This window comes from Eschscholzia californica, unplaced genomic scaffold, assembly GCF_041429995.1.
Source record: "Eschscholzia californica isolate CP2 unplaced genomic scaffold, dmEscCali1.0.p SCAF_6, whole genome shotgun sequence".
Lineage (NCBI taxonomy): Eukaryota > Viridiplantae > Streptophyta > Magnoliopsida > Ranunculales > Papaveraceae > Eschscholzia > Eschscholzia californica.
In genome coordinates, this window is record NW_028238483.1 from 28,575,413 (window position 1) to 28,586,701 (window position 11,289).

The 11,289-nt window shown below is 36.2% G+C and overlaps 1 protein-coding gene across 3 annotated transcripts; it reads right to left on the reverse strand.

Moving 5' to 3' along the window:
- Positions 1-171: 171 nt before the first annotated feature.
- On the reverse strand, positions 172-4,565 carry DJ1C (Class I glutamine amidotransferase-like superfamily protein). Of its 3 annotated transcripts, none has more exons than XR_015227369.1 (9): positions 4,037-4,565; positions 3,739-3,939; positions 3,328-3,477; positions 3,020-3,199; positions 2,509-2,586; positions 1,328-1,528; positions 1,086-1,223; positions 671-995; positions 172-374 (listed from the first exon to the last, which is right to left on the reverse strand). XR_015227369.1 is itself a non-coding variant. In XM_086646551.1 (8 exons), exons 1-8 carry the CDS (start codon positions 4,271-4,273, stop codon positions 786-788), a joined length of 1,395 nt encoding a protein of 464 aa, XP_086502677.1. In that variant the 5' UTR covers positions 4,274-4,551; the 3' UTR covers positions 172-785. The 3 variants fall into 3 exon arrangements, 1 of the variants encoding a protein (XP_086502677.1); XR_015227370.1 differs by having other exon boundaries at positions 667-995; positions 4,037-4,551; XM_086646551.1 differs by having other exon boundaries at positions 172-995; positions 4,037-4,551.
- Positions 4,566-11,289: the final 6,724 nt, after the last annotated feature.

An 11,289-nucleotide genomic window follows, 5' to 3' on the forward strand; every position in this document is an offset into this window, starting at 1 on the left:
TCAAAGCATATAGTAAGAACCTTCTGTCAGATATATTATATTGATTTACCAAGGATATCGTTTTGGTTGTCCATGTTTTAATATATAATCCGGGATATCCAATTATGAGAAAATAATAACAAAATAGAAGGTTTAGCAATTTCACAATATAAAAAGAGAAGCGAAGATAAAAAAAAAAAAAAGACTATCAATATGATAAAATTTGGATTATTCGATTACATGAATGCTGTATTATAGTATCAAGGAAGTCAAAGACAAAAATATGCAAAAGACAATTTTTGCTTATAAATACACTGCTGGCATTACTAAAACACCTCACGTTCGCCTCAACCAACCAAACATCTCTCTTTATCTCTCTCTACCCATACCTGACTCTGTAAAACAGGCAACAATCAAGTCATTATGTATCAGAATTCAAGGCTTCAGGTTAGAAACTGACTTGTTTTATATGGCGAGGGGCCCATAAATAATTTTCAACCACAAGACTACTTAAGACTCAAACAAACAATCACCACCCTTGCTTGCTAGGTTGATGCGCCCCGAGATCCACAAGGAACTAGTTTGTTCGACTGGGATCTTGGTAACTTTGTATTATTAATAGTACTGTTGAATAATTACTCATTCATTCGTCGAAAATTAGACGGTAAAAGAAATTAATAACCATACCTACCCCAACGGTTAGGTAGGAGTTAGGAGCATAAGGATGTCCACGGGGTTGGAATTGGCTTGGAGAATGTGAAATCTCCGCATTGTTCGTTCATATAGCATATTGACTCCATGACCTGCTAGCTTCTAGGGTACTCGAAAACAAGGCCTTCTGCTACACTTCTTGCTCTTGCATGACCAAATAGCTTCTTTACTATAGCTAATGCAAAATCTGTAACAGTTGCTACTCCCTTGCCTGTAATCAGTGTACCATCAATTACAACTCCAGTGCCGTTAACTTGGCCTGGGAGCTCGCTTATGATGGACGGATGGGTCGTGGTTCTTTTTCCCTGGACATCAAAGAAATTTCCAGAATTTAGAAGATAAATATATTTGTTTAATGTTGGATATATTTTATGAATCACCATATCGTATGTTACCTTAAGTAATCCTTGCTTTTCAAGAAGTGCTAGAGATGAGCAAATTGCCCCATATATTCTTCCAGTCGATTCTTGTTCCTTAAGCAGCTTCTTGAGAATCCTGCACTTCTGTACCCGCTCAGTTCCGGCAACTCCTCCCTGAAAGTTTTGGGTCAAAAACCTTTAATTCACTTCAGGTTTCTATACTTGAGGAAACAAATTAACAAAGTCAAAGCTTACTATTTTATAGTTTATACTCTTACTGGGATAATGATAAGATCGTAAATTGTCTCAGAGGCTTCATTGATAGACATGTCAGCCACGATTTTCGTGCCTCTAGATGCCACTATCTGCATAGACTTTTCAACTGAAGTGACTGTGACATCAACATTTGCACGCCTTAGAACATCTATTAGTGTTGCCACTTCAATCTCTTCAGACCCATTTGCAATAGGAATAAGAACCTGAAAAGAAATTAATAATGAGTAAATCAGTTCGAGTCATTCTAAAGCAGAACCAAGGGCAATGTGCTGCTTAACAAAGGAAAAGAAAAAGTAAAATAAATAAGAGACTACTGAAGGTGGGCAAGATATGGAGAATTTGATAAACTTTTGAGTCATTATACATGCATCTCAGTCATATGGAAGGCGAGAATTCAAAATTTCACCCTTTAAGTGTCGGTGTAATTGAATAGACTACCTTTTATTGAGAACCTGATACAGCGAGGCTGCATTACTATGAACAGGTGTATTTTTTGTAACTTGGATTTGGAATCCGATTAACCATATCTTCAGCCATTGTAAGCAGTTGGCTCTAAGTGTGAGGGTATTTTTTCAGTGCTACAAACCTGGCATGGGTCCTTGTCAAGAACCTTGACATCTCTAACAAATGGAACACCTTCATGCTCCCCAAAGGCTGTCAGAGAGATTTGAAGATTTAACCTCACACTATTTTTTATGTATTTATCGAGAAATAAGGCGACTTTCAAAGACGCTCCTTGAACTCGGTGATTTCGATGACTAAGAGAATGGTTTATAACTGGTCTAGGGGGTAAACCATGGGCACTTTCACTATCCCATATGAATTGAATCTACAGTTGAGACACAATCATGGCTAACTTGTAATGTTTTTCTGGTTCGGTCTAAGGGCCTTCTTTTTTGCCCCAACATTTGTCTTTGGCTCGTTTCGTCTTGTGTCTTGCAGCCATTGTTTCTTTAGCCTCCCCATTTGGAGCGGTTGTATAGTTTCCCCTTTAATAATAATTTGCAGTTCTTAAAAATAAATGCAGTAGAGCAACGTGGAAGAGTAAAAGGGCAATTAACCAGTAACTTTCGATCATATATGCTCTTCTAAAGAGGTGAAGAAAAAAAATGAATTACAGTACAAACATTCAGGCAGAATATAACAGAGGAACTACTACTAAGAAGAAAAATAAACTACTTACACGAGGGATATGATCAACAGACCAGTCAACTTTGTTGAATTCCTCTCCTCTAGGATGATTAGCATCAGCACGCATAAGCTGCAGCAAAATAAAGCAGCAGTTATAACTTGAGTTATGACTATAGAAATTCTGAATGGCCAACAAATTAATTTTCTTGGCTTAAGTGCTCGCGATCCTTATATGCTATATTTTGTTTCAACAGTGTGAATATGAACCATATGAGCAACTCATGATTCTTAACACAAATATCCGAACTTTCTTATATATTAGTCTTTGCCTCTCATGGTGTCCACTCAAGTGATATGAGTTCTAAAAAAAACAACGACAACAAAGGTTAAAGTAAGAGAGGAAGCAATTACAGAAGAAAGACGTGCAACTCTTCAAGTATAACTGAATTTAAAGAGTGTGGTCCATAACAAATATATTAATTTGCTCTACGATTACATGGGCTGATAGGAGTAAAGGAAATTAACATTAAAAGTAATGTGCATATTAAGAGGATATCACATACTAGTTCTCCGGCTACTTCAGCAGCAACAGACTCTCCTAACAGCTGAGCAACTAAAGACAAAGCAAACTCAAATGTTGTACCAGGACCACGGCTCGTTGTAAGCTCTCCTGAAACTTGAATGGTCGATTTAACTGCCCAAAAAGTTGAAAGCTTGTCCATGAAAGCAGGATGACAAGTCGTCTTGCAGAAGAAAACTAAACCCAAATTAGACCAACCAAATACACTTGGTGGTTGTTCAAACGAGATCGGTGATTTAAAAAATCTAAAGACATTACCCTCAAAAGCATATAAAATAATGAAAATGGTACCTGTTTTCGCTTCAAAAGTCCCCAAGGAAGAAGTGTAACTGCAGGAGCAGCACAGATAGCACCATATAACCTTTTCCCGTCAGCTTGTTTACTTGTAATATCCCTAAGAATTTCACAATCTCTCAATCTTGCAGAACCTGGCATCCCCCCCTTGTAATCAATCATCAATAAGAATCACTCAGCATTTAAGTTGTAGTGGAACAGGATAGAGATGAAAGCAAATCACCATTACCCAGATTCAAGGATTGAATTTGAAGTGCAAATGTGAATTCAGATGGTTAAATAGTCAGAACTCAGAAGAAAACACCAATTTTGATTAAAAAGGAAGGGATAAATGGAAAATAAAAAGCAGGAAACTGTAAACTCAGTAAACCCTAGAAAATGAACAAGTTAAAGTGAAAAGGTACTAACAGGTAGAGCAACAAGATCGAAAATATGATCAGAGCAAGTTAAGATACTGGTATCAGCAACAATCTTAGTTCCAGCAGAAGCTTCAATCTGGAGTTCAGACTCGACAGAAGCAACTAAAACGTCAGCACCAGCTCGGCGTAGAACATCAATCAAAATCACAGCTTCCATTTCTTCCGTCCCGTACCCAATCGGAATCAGTACCTGTTAGAATATAGAGATAAGATTAGAATATAATAGCAAAAAACTCTTCTCTGGGGTATGGGGTTTAGGGTTTTAGAGAAGTGAAGAATTAATAAACCTTCTTTTTAGGGGGGGTGGTGTTTGTTACTGTTATTGTTGTGGTTGGATTAAGGGTTGTTCGTTTGAGTTTACGAGTGGAAGAAGGAGAGGGGGGTTTTTGGTGTTGAACGGATAGAGAAGCAAAGGGTAAGGATAAAAGGGTAGTAGGATGATGAAGAGAATGCATTGGAGTACGAAGAGGGAAGAAGTTGAATTTGGGAGAAGAGGGTTGAAGAGATGATAACAGAGACTCCATTAATGGCGCGAAAAGTAGTGAGCTGATTATGATACCAAACCAAAGAGAGGGATAATGAATGAAGGGAAAATATTCAGTTGTGATAACACCCAAACAGATTAAAGAAAACAGTTTTTAATGTCTAAATGCATTCAAATCCAGACATTTGAGGGCACATACAAAATTCCCCGTTGGGACAGAACTCCGGGTTGGGACGGTCCGAGTATCATATGTAAATGCCATGGCTATTAGTCACGACAAGCATTTCAGACTTCGAGCAAGCCAGTTTAGATTACATTCACGCAACTGAAGTAGACTTCACACGGGAACATGGGATGTACTCTAAATGTTGGCATTCATTATACGTTCAGATGTTCTATTTTTTTGCTATACTTTGTGAATCCATGACATTTCAGGCTACATTTTTCATAACAAAGTGAAAGGCATTTTCGGTCTTCTATCTGACCATTTCGAATGAAGCCATACTTTTTTTTTTTTTTTGAATTTTTCAGCGTGTCTCGAACCCTTGACCTCTAGAATGGAAGACTATATCTCTTACCATTCGAATGAAGCCATACTTCTGCATGTAGTAGATAGCGTTATGTACAGAGTTACAGACTCTCTCGATATGGCTTATGCGAGCAAAGTTTCTAATGCTTTTGCAAGCAAGGGCCTCTCAGAGGAAGCACCAGTTGCTTGCGTCGTCATTTAGTACGTTTGTACCTACTGCCTACCATCCATTCTCGAAGGTCTCCCACCACGACCACCAGCTGCTCCACCCAAGGTGCCACCTACTGCAAGCAAAATGAACACCCATAGTCACATTAACTTGATCATTTGTTAGATATGCGCGTCAGGACATTCCTTGAGTTGAAGTGCAAAAACACCATCGCATCAAAAATTGAACATCATATGTGACCTTCAACTAGTGTTGTTAGAAAGGCCGGGCCGGCCCGGGTTGGGCCCGGGACGGGCCCGTTCCGTACAGGCTCGGCCCGGCCCGGCCAGTTAGGATACCGGGCCAGGTTAGCCCGGGTCTGTTGGCGGTCCCGGGCTGGGCCTATAGTTTTGGACTGGCGGGCCATAACCGGCCCGGCCCGGGAAGAACCCGGATTTCAGCCCGGCCCGGCAGGCCGTTGAGACGGGCCGGGTTATCCGGCCCGGCCCGTCTCAACAGTCAGATTTCAAATTTTTTTTTTTTAAACGAAGTACAAAAACGGCTAGTTGGGGGTTTTTACCATTTTTACCCCCCAACTAGCCGTTTTCTAGTTGTTGGGGGGGGGGGGGGGGTAAAAGGTGTCATTTTACTTCCCCCCTTTTGTTATAAATATCTCTTCTTTACTCAATTTCCATTCAAAACTATCTCATCTTCTCTACTTCTCTTAACTTCATCTTCAAGCTCTATATTCTTCAAGCTCTAAAAATTTTCATCTTTATTATTTTACCTCTCATTCTTTAGAACTACAAATATTCAAGATATCAACATTTTCAAGTATTGGTTTAGTAATTAAAGAGGACTATTATTCAAGAGTCAAGTGATCAATTATTAAAGACTTCAATTAATTACTTTAGTAATCAATTACTCAAGACTTCAATTAAGTGTATCAAGTAAGTAATTTACTTCCTTGTCAACTTATTTGAGTTTTTTACATATAATTTCTTTTCTCCTACCCTCTCATTTTTATTGTAGTTATGGATAACTATGATTTTGGTAGTCCCTCCGGACATGATAATGTCCAAATGTCCGGTGAAGAACCAGCCGTAGAGACTAATACCCCCGGAACCCAACAATCTAAAAGAAAATTGAAATCCAATGTATGGAATTATTTTACGCAAGAAGAAAGAACGGTCAAAGGGGTTAAAAGTATGAGGGCGGTTTGTATGTTTTGCAAAAAAGATTATGTCGGAGACCCTTCGAAAGGATCGTCTACTTTAAAACGACATTTAGAAACTTGTAAACCTAAGCATGAAGGGAGTGCTCCAAGTCAAACAACCATAGTTGGAAGTGAAAATAGTAGTCAACCATTATTTACATATAATAGTAAAAAAATGAGAGAAGATTTAGCTTTATATATTGCAAGTGGTGAACAACCTTTAACATATGCCGAAGATCCAAAATTAGAACGTTGGCTTAAGAATTCCGTTCAACCCTTATATCGTAAAACTAGTAGACACACCATTAGGAATGACATCATTGAACTTTTTAAAAATCAAAAAAATTTTGTGATGAACGAACTACAAAATGTAAAAGGAGGTATTTCTTTTACTTCGGATATATGGAGTGGTTGCAACAAACTTGGTTTTCTAGTTGTAACCGCACATTATATTAACTCCGAGACATGGATTTTATGTAAACGTATTATTGGTCTTCGGTTATGTAGTTATCCTCATGATGGTAATCAAATATATCAACACACATCTAGCATACTTAGAGAATATGATGTTATGAAAAAATGTATTAGTATTACTTTTGATAATGCGTCCGCTAATACAAGTGCCATGTCTTTACTTCAAACTCTACATTTTAATGAATTTTACGGTAAAAAAATAACTCATGTTAGATGCGTATGTCATATCATTAATTTAGTTGTTAAAGATGGTATTAAAACAATTTCAAAAGATGAGAATCTTAATTTTATTGAAAAAATTTCCGATGCTCTTACTTTCATTGATAGTTCAAATAGTAGATGGCAAAATTACTCGGAAATGTGTAAAGCTAGGGGTCTAAAACCCAAAAAATTTATGGCGGATGAACCCACTCGTTGGAATGCAACATATCTAATGTTAAAATCGTATAGTGGTTATGAAAATGTAATTATGGACTTTGTTGGATTTGAAAATCAATTTGGTTTGAATATTTTTGATTTTAAAAAATGTGATTTATTTTTAAATATTCTAAAGGTTTTTTATAAATCTACCACTATATTATCCGGTATTTATTATCCTACCACAAATCTAGTATTAAGAGAGCTATATGATATGACCGAAGCTTTTGTTAATTCTAAGCATTATCAAATTTATGATAAAGTAATTAGTCAAATGGAGCTAAAATTCAAAAAATATTGGCAAGAAATTCCTACCTTATTCATTTTAGCTTCATGCATGGATCCTAGATTAAAGGTAGAAAATACCTCTCTTATATTATTTAACATTTATGATAACCTTGGTAAACGCCCAAATTTTTCAATTGACGATGTGTATGGTTTATTAAAAGATTTATATGAACAATATGAACGGATATATGGTACTCAAACGATTCAAAGTAGTGAAAATATTGCTTCGTCTAGTGAAAATCATCCATGGCAAAAATTGTTACTAAATAAAAGAAATAATCAAGGTGATCAAAGTTGTGGTGGAAGATGAAGTAATTATTGAAGATTAGTTACTTATTTATCATGTTGTGTTTTAATTTTATTTTTCTAATGTAAAGATAATTGGAAATGATTGATAGGTTAAGTGGGTGCCAACCTAGTTGGGATGTGCTTAATCTATAATGATCCAATTATCTACCTTTTGTTTTGTAATTTTTTTATTTCATTTTATTTTAATTAAATAAAAAATAACTTTATTTCTACCATTTCAATGTCTTTCATTTATGTTTCCAATTAATTTAGTTGTCTTGCAAAAGAATGAAGAAACTAAAAGAATTACACTAAAAGACAAAATAGTGACCACTAAAAGTGACACCAATTAATTTGAAACGACTAAAAGACAAACTAATCTAGATAAAGAACTAAGGAAAAAAAAAAAAGTAATACACAATTTATAGGCTTTATGAAAAGAAAAAGTGTTTTCAAATAAAAAAAGTTGTGTTCCTAAAAAAAAAAAAAAAAAAATTTGACCTGGCCCGTTTTTTGAAGCCCGCGGGCCGGCCTGGCCCGGACCGGTCAAACCCGGGCCAGTTAACAGTCCCGGGCTGGGCCCTTGTATTACCAACCCGGGTTGGGGCCCGGCCCGTCAATTTTCAACCCGGGCTGGTTAGGCCCGGCCCGTCAACTGGCCCGGGCCGGGCCGGCCCAGCCCGGCCTTTTTAACATCACTACCTTCAACAAATGAAGTTCTGCTTCCAAGCGTCAAGCTCGATAAACCCCAGAAAGCTATTCTTTTGCTTTAGCTCGCCGCTTCATTCCATTCTAACCAACCTCTCTTTCGTTTCTCTCTGTTCTCTATAGGACCTCTTACTGAGTAACTTGAGATAGGGTGATATGGGCCAAGGCTCGAGGGTGAGTTCTCTTGTGTCCAACTTCTTCATAATCCAGCCCACCCCAAATTCTAAGTTACATCTCAAATCTTACTCGATGTCTGAATTGACTCGAGCTAGATTTCGAAATATTTGTGATTTATCTCACTTGTGATATTGGATAGAAAAATGACCATCTTTGAAGAAGTTGGCTAGATATTAGAAAAGATAAGAGAACATCTTATACAGTGGGCTTGGACAAAAAAGGTGTCTATAGTTACTTCGGTTTTTTTTCAGGTGCTTACAAATACATCACCCTTCTACGGACAAATTGGAGGTGCATGTAGAACTCAATTACTCAAAAATGAGAAAAAAAAAATTGTCTATAGTTATTTCCTGGAAACCTTATAAACACTTCATTTCCTCTACTCCTAACTTTAGTATTCATGATACCCCACATCTGTCATGTAATTTAGGTTCTTCCTTTTATTTTGCTTTTTATGTGACTCTTCAATTCTATCACACTTTTATCTATATTAATTAGTAGCTTTGAATTGATAGATGGAGAGATATACTAATACATTAACTTATCTTATCAGATATGGGTAGATAGATAGTTTTGTCAGAAATACACTGAATTTGGGTCAATAGGATTCATGAATTTTTGTTATAGAAGGACTCGTGAATTTGGGTGTTTAGATCCATTGCATATTCAAAGGCCCCCACCTATATGAGATGTTGCCATCTTAGTTGGGTGTACCACATGGGGTGTATCAAAAGGGAAAAAGGGGCGTGAAATCAGTATTGACTCTGGTTTTGGGGGGCTTTAGGCGAAAGTTTCAACGGGAACGTTTTAAATGAAAACGTTATCTAAAATACAATGTAACACACAGACTCACAGGAGTCTAAATCTTAGATCATCTGACCAACTACTCTACAAACTTTAGTGTCCAAACGGACCTGATATATATGTGATACGAAAATAATATGATAATACTATCTATATATAAATTATTAGATTGGGGTTCCCATAAATTTGGGGACAAGCGACTACCTAGCCCGCTTAGGCTCAGGGCAGGCCTGCATGAAATCCAGTCGCCTGATCCATTTTCACCCTAGGAATTTCATATTTCAAGTATTTTTCATTTTTTATTTTGCTTTAGAAATGAGTATGAATTTTAGGTGAAGCACTGAGGATATTTGTTTGTATCATAGAACTTGGCTACGTCCTTTTTTTTTTGTGAGAAATCGACTACGATCTATGTTAGTCGCTACAAGGCATTGATACATCATGAAGATGTGATAAGCACGATAACCGCCTAATTTACACCATTAATGAAAGAGACATAAAACCCAACAACATGAAATAGGCCTAAAACCCGACAACATGAAAGAGGCCTAAAACCCGACAAATATTACATTATTTACTATATTTGTTGCCTAAGTTATATAAGATAAATTTTGATGGCAAACTGCTTCTACCAAGACTCGATCCCACAACCTCATGGACTTAAGAACGGGTGTCCACCCACTGCACCAAAAGGTGGAAGACAACTTGGCTACAATCTATACTCTACATTTGCTTAATCTTTTTTAACAAGATTTGGGATATTTAATGATAACCCTAATTTTATAGTAAGTGTCCAAATTATAACCCTGGCTGATCAATTGATGGACTAATACTGTCGGATTGATCCCAACCTTAATAAAATAATAATATACTCTCCTCCATAGATCATGAGTAGATATATACATACCACAACTTCCTTTTCTTTTTTGGAAAGGTAGATATATCGACATCAAGAACAACAAAAAAGAAAAATAATCAAGTAAATATATAGTAATAGCAAAAAACAATGATATTAAGTTTTATTCATCCCTCCATTTTGGTCCCTCTTCCAGCCCTCCGCTGATGTGGGGACATATATTTGAGTGTGGAACAATTGGAGAGAGAATGGTGAGAAAATATACTCCAATTATATGTTGTCACATCAGCGGAGGGCTGGGAGAGGAATCAAAATAGAGGGACAAATAGAATAAATTGTAGATATTTCAGATAAAAATGCATCTTATGAATGGTAGAGTTTAACTCAAATAAGATCTGATAGTTCTTTCAACAACAAAAAATATCTGATAGTTAAATTTTACCCCATGTTGCACAACATTCAGGATACTCTTACCATTACAACACTAGAACAAAAAGATCTGATAGTTAAATTTTACCCCAATGTTACACAACATTCAGGATACTCTTACCATTACAACACTAGAACAATTACAAACTATGGTAATTTTGTGTTGGAACCTAGCATAAAGGAGAATGTTGTAATCACTTGGAATTTTATTTACAACTTTGCTCTATGTATTAATTCATAATATAATTTGTAGTTGAGTTCTAAATTGTTGAGGTTTCAACCAAAAATTGATAAAAATATGTGATCAGAAAGATAACACATACATTTCTAAGTGAACGGGATGATATGACATAAAATTCACGAGGAAATGTCAAAGGATATAGAGAAACGCTACAATTATTTAGAATTTTTTTACTTAAAGGATGGTGACATTCTGACTCATCTGGATAAAAGAATCGTTCAGATCGTAGTCAAATTTAAAAAAACTTTGTCTTTTAGTGAAAGTGAGTCAAAATATCATCCTAGTATGTAAAATATTTGCCTTGAGACATATTGTCATGGACTTATTTTTATAGTAATAACAATGATCATAACAAAACCTTACAAAATACAAGTACAGCAAGTTAAGAAAATCACATAGAGCCCAACTCTAATTACAAACCCTAACTTTGAGTAAACACACATAACATAACGATTGCTACACAAATTCATAATATGTATAG